Below are 16,016 nucleotides of genomic sequence, written 5' to 3'. Positions count from 1 at the left end.
AGAACTATTTTAGACCTGTTAGGACCCATTTGTATCTACAGGCAGCAGCTACAGGAGCTGCGAATGAAGCATGAGCAAAAAACAGCCCATTTGCAAGAGAAGAAGATAGAGCTTCTGGGGGAGTCTGGATCTGAGAAGATAAAGACTTTCAAACAGAAGTTAGTGAGCAGGGCAGCTACAGCACAAGGATTAAGACAGGTATGATTTAGAGGGAAGATTCAGTTGATTTTTCACTTATTTTCCTGCTTCTTGGGGCATGGGGAATAGAAGCCTGAAGGTCAGAAATAGAACATCCACAAGAAAACTAATGAGATGGGATAATAATGGTGATGGGCATATTATATATAAAAAGACTCGACTGGTGTTCACAAACTTTCAATTTTCTCCACCCAAGCAGGTGAGGGACACTAAGCTAATCATTTAAAGTCTTTTCATGTAGGCAGATATGTGCATCCTATAAGCAAATATCGTCACCTAGATCTGGTTGTCACCTTTTGTTAGACATCAGAAGTGTTTTCTAAAAACACTGCTGAAGACAAGATAATTGGTGCTCAAGTCTCCCCTGTCTTAGAGGTCAGCCCGACACTGAGATGGTTCACTAGGGGTGTGGTTACAGCATCAATTAGTGCAGCCTATGTGTTTCTCTAACTTTATTTCTGGCATAAAATCTCTAAGGACTTTATGTCAGTGGGTGATTGGTGCAGTGGAGCTCTGCTGTGCCACACCACCAAAAAGTTTCCTCCTTCCCTCAGCAGTCCCCCTATACCAGATGGGTGAGGGGTGATGTGGCACTGGATTTGCCTCCCCTAGGCTTATACAAGGTGAGAGTTCCCCTCCCCAAGGGGAATTCTTCACTGGCCATTTACAGGCAGAATATGGCCCTTTTATGCTGTTTGCACCAGAGAAACTGGCCCTGGGTCTTCTGGCAACAGTGTTGCTCTTTATTCATATGAGATGTAATTATTTTTTTTCCATTCTCAGCATTATCTTTGTTCAGAGTCAGGACCTGGTGCTCCTCTCCTGCTTCACAGTTTCTCAGGTGAAAAAGAAACAAAAAAAGAATTGGTTAATGGGGAATCAAGCATCCCACCAAAAGAGCACCCCAACACTCATGAGTATTCAAATGCACCTGAAAAACAAGCGGTACAGCACTGCAGCTCCATGCCAAACTTGACAGTGCAGAATTCAACTAGTGCCCTGGACCAGTACAACTCCAACCATGACCTGAGGGACCGCACAGTACATGGTCATCACTCTGCAGCAGATATGGACGTCAGATTAATAGTAAGTAGCAGAACACTTGTAAGTACGTATTTGTAGTAGTTTGCCTATATTTCTAACTCCAGTCCATTCAAACATCCATCTCAGACTAGAAATGACACTTAATGTGGGCCCCAGACCAGCCTACAAACTGTCTATTGCCTACTTTGCTTCAGGCTCACTGAAGAGGTTAATGTGAGCATGTGCTCGACTCAATTACTATTAACAGGGGAGAAAGACTGCCAAAACAGAGAGAGAACAGATGAAAGAATATTTAGGTAAATTAGATAAATTCAAGTCATCCGATCCTGATGAAAATCATCATATGGTACTTAAGGAACAAGTTTAAACAATATCAGAACTGTTAGCAATTATCTTTGAGAAATCACAGAGGACGGATGAGATCCCAGAGGACTGGAGCAGGGCAAATATAGCACCTACCTTTAAAAAGGGAACAAAAAGGACCCGGGGAATTATAGACTAGTCAGCCTAACTTTGATACCTGAAAGATACTGGAAAATGATTGAACATTCAATTTGCAAGCACCTAGAGGATAACGGGGCGGGGTTAAGGAATAGAGTCAGCATGAATTTGTCAAGAACAAATCATGCCAAACCAACCTCATTTGCTTTGACAGAGTTACTGACAGAGTGGATAAGGGAAAAGCAGTAGACATGATATATCTTAATTTTAGTAAGGCTTTTGACATGGTGACATCCAACAGTCTCATAAGCAAACTAGGGAAATGTGGTCCAGATTAAATTACTAAATGGTGGGTGCACAACTGGTTGAAAGACTGTATTCAGAGAGTAGATATCAATGCTTTTCTGTCAAACTGGGAGGTCGTTATCTAGTGGGGCCCTGCAGGACTTAGTCTTGGGTTCAGTACTGTTCAATATTTTCATTAATAACTTGGATAATGGAGTAAAGATTATGCTTATAAAATCTGCAGATGATAATAAGATGAGAGGAGTTGTCAGCACTTTAGAGGACAGGATTAGAATTTAAAACAACCTTGATAAATTGGAGAAATGGTCTGAAATCAACAAGATGAAATTCAATAAAGTGAAAAGGACTATACTTAGAAAGGAAAAATCAAATGTAGAACTACAAAATGGAGAATAACTGGCTAGGTGATAGTACTGCAGAAAAAGAGGTAGGGGTTCTAGTGGATCACAAATTGAATATGAGCCAACAATATGATGCAGTTGAGAAAAAGTCTGATATCACTATGGGGTGTTTTAACTGGAGTGTTGTATGTAAGACATGAGAAGTAATTGTTCCACTCTAGCTGGCATTGGTGAACCTTCAACTGAAGTAGTATGTCCAATTCTGGGCACCATACTTTGAGAAAGATGTGGACAAATTGGAGAGACTCCTGAGGAGAGCAACAAAAATGAAAAAAGGTTTAGAAAGCCTGATTTATGAGGAAAAGTTAAAAAACCTAGGCTTATTTAGTCTTGAGAAAAGAAGACTGAGGAGGGATCTGATAACAGTCTTCAAATATGTTAAGAGCTGTTATAAAGAGGATGGTGATCAACTGTTTTCCAAGTCTGCTTTTGCTGGGACAAGTAGTAATGGGCTTAATCTGTAGCAAGGTGGATTTAAATTAGATATTAGAAAAAACTTTAACTATAAAGAAAGCTAAGTTCTTGAATAGGCTTCTAAAGAGGGTTATGGAATGCCCATCACTGGAGGTTTTAAAGAACTGGTTGGACAAACATCTGTCTGAGGTGGTTTAAATTTACTTGGTCTTGTCTCAGTGCAGGGGGCTGGACTTGATGACCTCGACGTCCCTTCCAGCCCTGCATTTCTATGATTCTGTTATTCTACAAAGGGTATAATTCTAATGGAAACTACTCCATTATATTAAACAGGATCAATATACTGCCCATTCTGATTACACAGTAGCTATGAAATCAGTCCTTGTCAGCAATGTTTAGATAAGTCAGATGTCAGAGCGGACAAAAAAATGTGGTGGTAGTGTCCAAGCCAGATCCTCCCACGATCCCAGAATAGCTAAGTGTTGCTACTAAAATCAGCAGCAGTGAAATGGTTAATGTTGACATGTAAATTATCATCATTAGAGTACAAAATCAGCACCCCATTGAGGTTAATGGGATAGTTTACAGCTTACAATTTTTTCTTCCCAAAGTATATTCAACTGTCATTCTGCACTTGCTGAGATGGTAGTTGAATCATTTCTTGGTGCTGTCAAGGTGGCCGACATATAGTTTCATGAGCAAGGGAGCATCCCACTGAGGTTAACGGGATAGTTTACAGCTTACTCATTTTTCTGTTTTTTCTGAAGATTCATTCAGACAACACTACATTATATAAGCTGGAAGTTATCTCCTCAATCATAAATAAGAGTTAAAATTTTAGACCTTGAATCTCTGTTTCTCCAAACCTATGTTTCACAAAGGAATGGAAATGAGTGGAAACATGACTTTAAGGCAGTACACTCCCCAGAACCCTGGAACAGCTGTTACCCTGCCTATCCTCCAGCATAAATATAGCGGCCTCCAGATTTCTCCAGCCTATGCTCTGGCCACAGCAGCCCCATAAGGGCCCTGTGACAGGTGTTAATATCTGGAGAGCACTATGCTAAGACTGTTCCTTCCCTCCTCTAGTGTGCCCACTTCACTGCCTCTCTCCTATAGAGACAGCTCTGCACTGGCCTGGGAACCCCATAAACTGGGGTATTTCTCTGAGGTTGTTTCTTCCCCCTTTGTAGCTCCTAAACTCCACTACAGTCATGTAAAGGGGGCATTAGTATAAAAGAGAATCAGGCCTTTCATTTTTTGAAATAATAAATTTCAAATCCAGTAGAAACTGCTGGGGCTACTAGAAAAAATTTGGTCCTAATTACCACCAGCCTCAATCTGACTCCTGCCCCTCCCTAATTTGATCTTTCTGATTTTTCCCCTCCAGCTCCAAACATCAGTGGATTCTTCCAAAGTATCAGATAATCCAATTCATTGTTCTTCAAAACCTTTCCCAACATTGGCTCAACCTCGGACTGCAATCACAACAGCAACTGACATGGTTTACTGTGAAAGCATAGTCACTCAGAATTTGGTGCCATTTGGATACCAGAGAGAGCAACTCCTGCCCCATGTCAGGGAGAATTTGACCTCATACTCAAAAGTCCATAGACCACACAAAAACTTGTTAGAGCCTGAAATAGAAAAGAAACCTATCTTGGTGTCAAAATTCTTCAGCAAACTCAATTTCACACCAGGAGACAAGGCTGTAATATTCCCTTTTCACCACCACTCTCATCTCATCAGTAGAACACGTGAGTGTCATCTTCATTGGAGCATATTTGTATTGTATCATCTAAGTGCCTAGTGCCTCTCTGTGGAAACATAGGGTGATAGCCCCAGTGTGCCTCAAATGTACATGATTATTACAGCACGAGAGGAAATCTTAGCATACCCACAAGTCTTTGTATAAGAATACAGTAGATCTGCCCCTATAGTATTCTTACACTCTGTCCCTCTATCTCTCCTCCCTTTGTATCTCAGATACATAGACATGGACTCTAGGAAAACAGGTCTGGGGTGCATGTTGATTGCAGAATATAAATTGGACTTTTGTTTACGCAGAAAGTGCTTTCCACTCCAGGAGAATCCATCTGAGTAGCAGAAACTCCACGGACAAGAGACAAACACAACTTCAGAGTGCTCAAACAGTTTTCCAAAAATCAGATTGTCATCAGTTCAGCCTTCAGGACCTTTTGGTGATCTCCACCCCAGGTCACATGGACCCGCGACCTAGGAAAAACAATACCCTAACTTCAGGGGATATTCCAATGGGCAGGTAATGGGTAGAATCACTCTGCTGTAATATTGTAGAAGCCAGTAGCATTCTGGTCTGCTTCAGGGAATACTTTGCAGTTAATGGACATTGATCGGTGAGGGGTAAATTGCAGTATGAAATTGTGCTCTTTAAGTGGACCTGGTCAGTTTTTATATATGAGATCAGGTTACTGCAGGAAATCATGTTAGTCACATGACTCAGTCAGTGGTATTCTTTCCTCTGAATAATCTTTGTATTAGTCTCTCAGCTTGATGCTCAGGTGTTCTGTGCTTAATGCTACTGGGTAAAAATTTTCAAAGTGCCTAAGTGCCATTTTAAAAGGTGACTTAGGTACTCAAGAGCTGAAATTTCATGGAAAGACTAAGGCCCAGGTCCTTGAAGATATATAGGCACCTAACTCACACTGAAATCAATTTAAAAATCAGTGGGAGCTAAGTGTTTAAATAGCTTTGAGGATCTGAGCTTTAAGTGCCAAAGTCACTTTTGAAAATTGGAATTAGTCTCCTAACTCACTTAGGGACAGACTTTTAAAGGAATTTAGATGCCTGAATATGCAGACAGACACCTAGTGGGATTTTAAAAAACACCTAGGATCTTTAGGAAAATCCCTCTAGGCACCTGTGGACATATTTAAGTGACTATATACCTCTAAAAATCTGGCTGTGGGGCACTTCTGAAAATTTTACCCAGCATCTTTTGATAATATGTAACACCAAAGCCTGGAACACATGGGCTCAATTAAAATCCCCTGACACTTTTTGTAACACCAGAGGGTGCTAGATCCAGTCTCCTTTCATGTTGGGTCATTACATTCTGCCTTCCTAGATTCCTGCTGTAGTTTCAACTGGATAAAATTCTTCTTCACTTCCCTACCTAAAGATTATTGGATAGTGTTGCTACTGTAGAAAGCTTGCTGCATTTCATTGTGGGGTGACTAATGACTATATGTTTAGCACTTTGGGATCCTTCAGAATGAAACAGGTGTAATCTACTAATATTGTGATTGTTGGCATTGGTCAATTTCTGTTATAAATTTGTGAATAGGAATAGCAGCAAAGAATCCTGTAGCACCTTATAGACTAACAGACTTTTTGGAGCATGAGCTTTCGTGGGTGAATACCCACTTCGTCAGATGCATGCACCCGTGAAAGCTCATGCTCCAAAACGTCTGTTAGTCTATAAGGTGCCACAGGATTCTTTGCTGCTTTTACAGATCCAGACTAACACGGCTACCCTCTGATACTTGAATAGGAATAGCAATGAACTCCTGCAGTGATCTGGGACAGGGAGGCAGAACACAGAAGGTACATTCCAGGGAGAGAGAGGGCAGATTCGATGTTGCTACAGCAGTGAGTATAGCCCACAGCATAATTTACAGTAACCTTCCCAAGGCAGTCTATGGATTGTGCAACAGAATCCTTCACAGCACTGAGTGCTACACTACTCCACCTTTCTCGGAGGGCTTTGAGGGGGTATATAGGGCCTCAGATATTAGCCTGATATAGCTCCTGTACCCGAGCAATTCTCCCAGTACTTGTGGCTTCTTTCTGGGCCCTGTACACTCTTGGAGAGATGAATAGTGGCCAGAGTAGGGGGCAGAATTGGTCCCTAACTGGCATTATGCAGTGTGGTATCTGACTCAAAGCTGATCTGTTTTCTTGGTCTGAACTGTAGCTAGTCTGAAAGTAGAATGTTGAAAATGAGGGTGCTGCCTACTCATGCTGCCTTCTTCACTTCACTATAATACGTAATGTTAGAACTTCTATGAAAAGTGCTAGGATGAATGTATCTTAGTCCACCTATTCAACGTGCATGGTGTTGTATTTCCTTCTTTACAGGGCCTGAGCAGAACTGCAGCACTGTTTTGCCTCCTGAAGTCTGAGAGATGCTCACTCCTGTAGATAATCTGTTCATCAGGAACTGACAGAAACATTTTGTTGTTTCTTTTCAAATATACTCCTTGGTGATTGCCTCCAGTTATACGGCTTCCATAGCATGAAACATCAATGTGTCACCAATGACATTTGCATTCAAAAAAAAAAAGTCAGGAGTTTGTGGGTGTCTTGATGTGAAACTGTCATGCTGGAACTTGATGTACATCTCCTCCCTTTGGCAGTGTCTGCTTACTGCTAACTCTTGTTTTAGTTTAGTGAAAAATTCTTTTGTAAGAAGAATTCCAGTGTGATGTCTGCTCTATTCAACTGAACATCAGCCATTAAGGGGAAAATTCCGTGCACTGAATTTCAGCTGCACAACTCCTAATATCAGCTGGAACTGCACAGATGAATCCTTGCAGCATAATTTGAAAATTTACCCTGAAATGTGCAGGACATACTTATTTTAGCTAATGTAGAGTGAAGTTAGAGTCCTGACTTTTAACAAGAATTCAGAGAAAATAAAAATGGACAGTGTAGTGTAGACGGGGTTTTACTTTTCAGGGCCACAGAAAGCAAAGGCAGAAAGCTGAAACAAAAAACACAATAGGTTCAGGCTGTGGCAGAGTAGTGAAGATATGTGAAGTCGCTTTCTATATTGGCAGAAGAAGTTTTCCATTAATGTAGTTAATCCACCCCTCTGAGGGCTGGTAGCTAGGTGTACAGAAGTATTCTTCCACTGACCTAGCTGCGCCTACATTGGAGGTTTGGTTGACCTCGCTACGACGCACAAGGCACAAAACTTTTCATAACTCTGAGCGATGTAGCTACGTTGATCTACATTTTTAAGTGTAGATTCCCCCAAACGTGATGTTGCAGGTCTTCAGTGCTCTCAGAGAGTAATCAACCCTCATAAAAATGCCCTTTGTTGGCCTAGTCTCCATCTGATTAGGGGGGACAAGGTCTAAAATCACTGAAGTTAATTCATTGAACGGGGCTGCTTCTTTTTCAAGTTGTGTTTCTGAACATGCATGTTTGATAATAAAATTTGTAATAGCAATGGCTACTCAGATCATGCTGAAAGCCATAATACAGAGAGGATGGATGGCTGACTGGACATATGGATGTGGTATGGGACACAAGGATTGGGAACATGAGTACTGCTAGGTAGGAAATGCATTTGTCTATTGGAGATGTGCTAAGATCTATCACCTTTTCATAATGGAAAGTCTTTTAAATATTTGCAGTTGTGAACAAGGACACCCCCCCCCAGCTGATTATTAATTATCATATATAATGCCAACAACACTCTGCAGATCTGCAAGAAGGCTCTCGCCCTTCCCAGTGGGCTTACAGTTCAAGCAGTGATTTCTACAAGCATTGATTTCATTGGCAGTTTTACCCAAGTAAGGAATGCAGGTTTAGGCCCTAAGCTCACAGGGCTAAATCCTCTGGTCTAAACCACCTTTGAGCTTGCAGTGCTCTCCAGTGAGGCCTGCAGTGACCTCCAGCACAAGTTTAAAAATCCCAAGAGCTGCTCTAAGTTGCATTAGCTTGTAATAGCCCCCAAGGGGTCTATACACCTGTAAGGTTCATTGGAGCACAGTGCATTTAGGTCTTGCCCCATACTTGAGGAGGCACGTGGCCCTGGCACAGAACCAGCTAGTCTAGCTTTAAACCATCTGAGGATTGCTCCATACCAAGGGAATTCTCAGCCCCATCAGCTTTATAGCAACTGAGGATTCCCGCAGGCCAAGGGAATCCCTACTGGCACACTTAGTGGGTGCAGTTTTAAGATCTCTTTGCACCGTGTTCCAGGACTGGTCCCATAGCAACCAATTCCAAATTATTTCACACGTTTTCCTCAATAGGAATAGAAGTGTAAATAAAAGGAACAAGAAGATTTCTCCAGAACAGAGAGGAACCTAGCCTGAGCAAGTGAGATCTAGATGATACTTACTATTCATTATTTTACAGTGCCTAAAGATGTGGTAGAGCCGAATACAAGTAAAAAGAGAATTTACAGTATCATATTAGACATGACAGAACAACTGGGTATATTTAATAGTATGGGAGGGTGGAGGTGAGGAAGATCAAGAATTCCAGCAACAAGACTTAGTTTCTTGAATTAGGCTCATGTAATGGAATTTCTACCAGCAGGAGGAAGAGGTTATTTTCTTTAGTAGTTAATATTATTAGCGATTATAGGCTCCCTTATTGTGGGGTATTACAGAAGGCTATTTTAAGCCTATGTAGTCTCTTAATGATCTTTGTTCTTTTACAGTATTAAAGGGAATATTTCAAGGGAGAATATTTAACTATCTGAGAAACAGTGTTTGTTCTTACAATTGGGAACGTTCAGAGGTGGTCCAATTTTTTAACTTCTAATTCCCCCCCTGCCACCCTTCCGTTGCACACATTCCTGGTTTGATCTAGATCGAGATAGTTGTAGGAAAAAAGGCTCCAAGGAAAGCAAGGAGGAACTTCTAGGACATGATCTTTGCAACAAGCAGTTTCTTTGGAATTGGAAACCTGTCTTCTACATTAGGGTTCATTGGGCTGTTGCTCAAGAAAAGCATCACTTCAAAGCAATCTCTTCCTTAAAGGCATCAACAATATGTATTGAGGCCCTTCCCTCTGGGAGGGGCTTGAATTTGCATGGACTTTCAACAGGATTATAACAATCAAGGCAGAGCTGGCTCTAATTAAATGTTAAAGATGAAATTGAATGTTTTGAAAAAATATATATATTAACCATCACATACCATCCAGAGACTAGCTGTGGGCTTAAAAAGCACAAATTAAATACATTTTTAAAACAAGATCTTTGGAAATCACATTTCCTTGGCAAGTTCCGAGTTTGATTCCAGATTTCCCCTACAGAGAGCACTTAAAGTCCCAATCCAGCAAACATGAGTTTTTGTGACAATTGTCATTATTTTAGCCATGGATTTACCTCTCATTTGGGATATGAAATAATTTTTAATTTGTTTTTAGAAAAGCCTCTATTTCACCATTATCAGTACAAAACCCCAGGACTATATGTTTCAAGCTGTGAAACCATTTTAAACAGAGCTGTTGAATAATATTTATCAGATAATTATTTGTGATCCCCCCCCCATCAATCAACATAAATGGTGTGAATTTTTTCTTAATGATTTAACCAACTGATCATTAGCAACAGATAGATGTTAAGATCTAAAAGCTACTAATAGGGACATATTGGAGACACAGATTTAGGGCTGCCACATCTTTAACTATTTTGTAATGAATTAGATTTGATTAGCTTTTGGGAACGATGGAAAATTCTTTTCGGAGTGACATAAAGCTAAGTAGTGCTGAGCCTAGGTAATAAATGCATCTTTGTTTAATTGCTGAACATTAAAATACTCTTGAAACATCCTCTCAAAAACACTTATTGCCATTACCTAACTAAAATTAACCTGGGAAATGACAAAAATACACCAGTTCTTCTGTTAACGAGCTGACAGAAACAAAGGAATATTTGCAGTTGAAAGCGCAAGTTCAGGGAGATGCATTTGGTGACAAAGGATTACACAGCAAAAAATGTAGTATAAAATACAGCATTTTTATTTTAAGCCTGTAACTGCATGGCATACTAAAAAAACTTGTAGGTGGTACCTGTTCGGTGAGCAGTGCTTTTGGCATTTTTCTCCATCTGTGCTCATTAAAGGATGGCTTGTGAAGGCTCTCTTTCCTTCATCTGCTAGTTCTCTGTTGATTTATGGATTTGTGATGACGTGTCACCCCTTATTTTGTGTTTAGAGACAAGTTTATTAATCTTATTTAGGCCTATATGGCCAATTAAGTAACTGGTCTGCCTACCCACATCTGCCTTTTTTTTTTCTGTTCCTAATGAAAAGCAAAATTATCTTATTTGCCACACCTTGAATTACCCACACACCCCACTATCTTTTAAGATGTTTTCAAGATTGTCAGAATTGCTTCTCTTTAAAAATCATGCACATAGGGAAAGAAAGAACTCTCAGGCCTGGTCTACACTACGCGTTGAAACCAATTCTAGCAGCATTAAACCGATTTAATGCTGCACCCGTCCACACAACGAGGCCCTTTATATCGATATAAAGAGCTCTTTAAACCGGTTTCTGTACTCCTCTCCAATGAGAGGAGTAGCGCTGAAATCGGTATTACCATATCGGATTAGGGTTAGTGTGGCTGCAAATCGACGGTATTGGCCTCCGGGCGGTATCCCACAGTGCACCATTGTGACTGCTCTGGACAGCAATCCGAACTCGGATGCACTGGCCAGGTAAACAGGAAAAACCCCGCAAACTTTTGAATTTCATTTCCTGTTTGCCCAACGTGGAGCTCTGATCAGCATGGGTGGCGATGCAGTCCCAAATCCAAAAAGAGCTCCAGCATGGACCGTACGGGAGATACTGGATCTGATTTCTGTATGGGGAGACAAATCTGTTCTATCACAGCTCCGTTACAGAAGACGAAATGAGAAAGCATTTGAAAAAATCTCCAGGCTATGATAGACAGAGGCCACAGCACAGTGCTGTGTGATAAGCGTAACGGAAAGCCAAAAAATCAAATGGACGCTCATGGAGGGAGGGCGGGGGTACTGAGGACTCCAGCTGTCCCACAGTCCCTGCAGTCTCCGAAAAGCATTTGCATTCTTGGCTGAGCTCCCAATGCCTGTAGGGTCAAACACATTGTCCGGGGTGTTTCAGGGTCTATGTCATCAATTTAGCCCCCAGTGCTGCGGCAATGAATAGCAGCATCCTCTTCCCTCCCCTCCCCGGTGGCAGACAGTACAATATGACTGCTATCCATCGTCATCATCAGCTCATGAGTGCTCCTGGCTGGCCTCAGGTGAGGTCAGCCGGGGGTGCCTGGGTAAAAACAGGAATGACTCCCGGTCATTCCCGGTAGATGGTACAGAACGGCTGGTAACTGTCCTCATCATAGCAACTGGGGGATGAGTTCCATCAGCCCCCCCTTTTCATGTCTAAAGAAAAGATTCTGTACTGCCTGGACTATCAAGCAGCTGGATGCTGGGCTCCTCTCCCCCCCCACCGTTTAATGTCCTGCCTGGACTATCATAGCAGCTGGAGGCTGCCTCCCCCTCATTTTATCTCACTAAAAAGTGTTTCTTATTCCTGCATTCTTTATTACATCATCACACAAATGGGGGACACTGCCACGGTAGCCCAGAAAGGTTGGGGGAGAAGGGAATCAACGGGTGGGATTGTTGCAGGGGCACCCCTCGTGAATGACGTGCAGCTCATCATTTCTGCGGGATCTGACATGGAGCAGCTATGCTCTCTGGTTCTCTGATACACTGGTTCTCTAGTACACTTGCCCCATATTCTAGGCAGGACTGACTCTATTTTTAGATAAACCATAAAGGAGGGATTGACTCAGGGAGTCATTCCCATTTTTGTCTTTGCGCCCCCGGCTGACATCAGCTAAGGCCAGCCAGGAGCACCCATGACAGCAACAGACAGTACAGAACGACTGATAACCGTCATCTCATCGCCAATTTACAATAGCACAGCAGACAGTACAGAACGACTGGTAACCACCTCTGCTACCTTGCAAAGGCAAATGAATGCTGCTGTGTAGCACTGCAGTACCGCCTCTGTCAGCGGCATCCAGTACACATACAGTGACAGTGACAAAAGGCAAAACGGGCTCCATGGTTGCCATGCTATGGCATCTGCCAGGGCAATCCAGGGAAAAAGGGCGCGAAATGATTGTCTGCCGTTGATTTCACGGAGGAAGGATTGAGTGACAACATTTACCCAGAATCACCCGCAACACTGTTTTTGCATCATCATGCACTGGGATCTCAACCCAGAATTCCAATGGGCGGGGGAGACTGCGGGAACTATGGGATAGCTACGGGATAGCTACCCACAGTGCAACGCTCCGGAAATCGACGCTAGCCTCGGTACATGGACGCGCACCGCCAAATGAATGTGCTTAGTGTGGCCACGTGCACTTGACTTTATACAATCTGTTTTACAAAACCGGTTTATGTAAAATGGGAATAATCCCGTAGTGTAGACATACCCTCAGAGAAGAGCATAACCTGATGACCACTAGATTTGGGATAAGAGCTCAAATTGTCAAACTGGTGACCCATCATCTTATATCAGCAAAGCCCCCAAATACATGAGTCAGCTGTTAAAATTAAGCATGTGCTGAAGTGCTCTGCTGGATTGGGTCCGGTATGCACAGCACTCTGTAGGGCCCTGTCTGAGGATCCCACGTAGCCTGCCTTGTCCTTAAGACTTTGCTCTTGAGACGCACAGGTTCATCAGCATCTGAGCCAAAGGATGGGGAAGTTTTTCAACTGTGAATGCTTAAGTAGGGAAGCTGTCTTCACAAAATGAGAATATTCTCAGCTTTTAGCATTAATTCCTTTTATACTCTCCAACGGCAGTGAATCACATGTGGGAGAGACACTCATGGATGTCAGATTTGTTCACAAGTGCCTGAATTCCCATGCATGTCAAATGTATAGCTTATTTAATATCAGAAAAATTACATTGTCTATGTAATATCTATGCAAAAGTTCATTGGCCTCTTACTGCACCTCCTCACCTGTCCACCTCAGTATATTGCATTATATGATTTTGCAATTTAAAACAATACACCTCTAAAAACAATGTTTTTAAAAGGCTCAAAGCCTGCATTGAAAGTCAATGGGAATTAACCAAGATTGGAAGTTTAGGCATGTAAATGCCGTTGAGGATATGGGTTTACCCCCGACCTTCTCTGACATTCCTAGCTTTCTGTCTTGGATTTAATTCCTGTTTTAGTCTGGGATCTTTTCTGAGCCAATACGCTCTCCCATGCAATGAGAGGGGACATTTTTTAGGCACTGAAAAATCAAAGACTCCCCCCTTCCTACACACACACACACACACACACTCTCTCTCTCTCTCTCACTCACTTTTTTGGTGTGTTTATTTAAACAGTAAGTCTACTATGGTTAAATAGACAGACAAATGTATCATTGCTGCTGTAATTCCATTGACCTCAGCAGCATTAAATCAAGGATGAATCTGGTCTATGCCATCAATCAAATGTTGAAGCAGGTGGAGTTACAGCTGTTCAGCCTGTTTGTGAGACAGATGACATGGTCTGAATGTCGAGGGAAAAAACCTCCAATACAGAGCCCACCTAAAACATTAACCTTTTTATTTTTTTAATACAGACTGATTCAATGTAATTTTGCTACCCTGAGTCTTTCCTAGTTCCTGTATAAAAAAATGTATAGTAGTCTTTCCTTCCCACCCCTCTTCCCCCCATACATGGATTTTGTCATCCTATGGCAAGAAGAGAGAGGTGGAGATGAGGGTCATTACAACTCTTGAGGGGGCCACTGAGTTGCTTTCTTGATCCTTTCCAATATCTTGAGTGCAATAATAGATGGTAGGGTGAGCTCGCAGGGACTGGTAAAGAGAGGGATATCTGAAATTGGAGAGGACATCAGGCCTCAGGAATGGTGAAGGAAAAAATCTGAGGTTATCCAAGGGCCTTAGAAATGTTGGGAAGATACTTGAGTACAAAGGGACAGGCGTCTGAGACGGTAGAGGGTATGAAATATGGGAGGTCTGGCTCACCTAGCTATATAAAACAGGGACCAAGAGTGGAGGCCAAGGCAGAGAGTATCTCTTCCTTCTATCCTTCATCCTTCAGTTCTGGAACCAAACCTGTGAAGAAAATGACTGGGCTTTGCACTTCTCAAGCACTTTCCATGCAAAGCACTTTGTAAACAATAATAACTCAGCCCTTGCTATGCCACTAAGGAGGAAAAGAAGAATTGCTATCAATTTTACAGGTGGGGAAACTGAATCATGGAGCAGGAAATAGCTGTCATGGGGGAAGAAAACCTCAATAAGATGCACCTTATGGATAGAGAGGTGAGCCTAGATCCTCAAAGGTATTTAGGAACCTAACTACGGCTAAAATCAATAGAAGTTAGGCACTTTGAGGATCTGGGCCTGAGTGACTTGCTCAGTGTCACACCAGTCATGAAGAGAGTGAGGAATAGAACCCAGGTCTCTGGATTCTTCTCGCAGGGCCGGCTTTAGACCAATTCCCCCGAATTGGGCCCCGCACCCAGTGGCAGGGCCGATGGGGGGACAAGTGGCTTGAGAATCCCTTCCCTGGCTAGAGGGTCCTTTATAATTTTTACTCACCCGGCAGTGCTCTGGGTCTTTGGCAGAACTTCGGTGGTGGGTCCTTCAGCGTTGTCGAAGACCCGGAGCGAGGGAAGGTCCCTCCTCCGAAGACTAGGAGCACCGCCCGGTGAGTACAAACCCCACGTGTTTTTCTGTGTGTTTTTTTTTTCAGTCATCCGTGCTGGGATCCCATTGAAACTGTTTGAATCAGGCACCGGATTTGCTAAACCTGGCCCTGGTTAGGGTTCCTATGGGTAGGGTGCCCTGCCCTAGGGTTAAGGTTCTTATGGGTAGGGCACTTGGAGCTAGGTTTAGGGTTCCTATGGGGAGGGCTTCCCACAGTAGGGTTAGGGATCCTATGGGAAGGGCACTTGGAGCTAGGGTTAGGGTTCCTATGGGTAGGGCGTCCCACCCTAAGGTTAGGGTTCCTAAGGGTAGGACACTTGGAACTAGAGTTAGGGTTCCTATGGGTAGGGCACCCCTGTCATAACCTTAGTCCCAGATTTGGACCTTAGCGTCCAAAATATGCGGGTTAGCATGAAAACCTCCAAGCTTAGTTACCAGCTTGGACCTGGTGCTTGCTGCCACCACCCAAAAAATTAGAGTGTTTTGGGGCATTCTGGTCCCCACAAAGACCTTCCCTGGGGACCCCAAGACCCAAATCCCTTGAGTCTCACAACAAAAGGGAAATAATCCTTTTTCCCTTCCCCCCTCCAGGTGCTCCTGGAGAGATACACAGACACAAGCTCTGTGAATCCAAACAGAGTGACTCCCCCTCTCCGTTCCCAGTCCTGGAAACAAAAAGTACTTTCCTCTTCACCCAGAGGGAATGCAAAATCAGGCTAACAAATCCAACACACAGAGATCTCCCCTG

The 16,016-nt window shown here is 42.7% G+C and overlaps 1 protein-coding gene across 3 annotated transcripts in view; it reads left to right on the top strand.

The window, feature by feature from the left end:
• Nucleotides 1-10,592, top strand: part of TTLL6 (tubulin tyrosine ligase like 6) — a 28,834-nt gene extending 18,242 nt beyond the window's left edge. For 2 of the 3 annotated variants that reach the window (XM_030541628.1, XM_030541630.1), the window contains 5 exons: nt 42-198; nt 982-1,284; nt 4,195-4,561; nt 4,872-5,085; nt 6,337-6,512. In XM_030541628.1, the coding sequence (XP_030397488.1) occupies nt 42-198; nt 982-1,284; nt 4,195-4,561; nt 4,872-5,085; nt 6,337-6,361 (1,066 nt within the window). In that variant the 3' untranslated portion in view covers nt 6,362-6,512. Of the gene's footprint in view, nt 1-41; nt 199-981; nt 1,285-4,194; nt 4,562-4,871; nt 5,086-6,336; nt 6,513-6,923 lie in introns of those variants that run through there. The other variant, XM_030541629.1, reaches the window with a different exon arrangement.
• Nucleotides 10,593-16,016: the final 5,424 nt, after the last annotated feature.

Source organism: Gopherus evgoodei, chromosome 23, assembly GCF_007399415.2.
Source record: "Gopherus evgoodei ecotype Sinaloan lineage chromosome 23, rGopEvg1_v1.p, whole genome shotgun sequence".
NCBI lineage: Eukaryota > Metazoa > Chordata > Testudines > Testudinidae > Gopherus > Gopherus evgoodei.
Note: the sequence above shows the minus strand (reverse complement) of the source record. Positions and strands in the feature narration are given on the sequence as shown.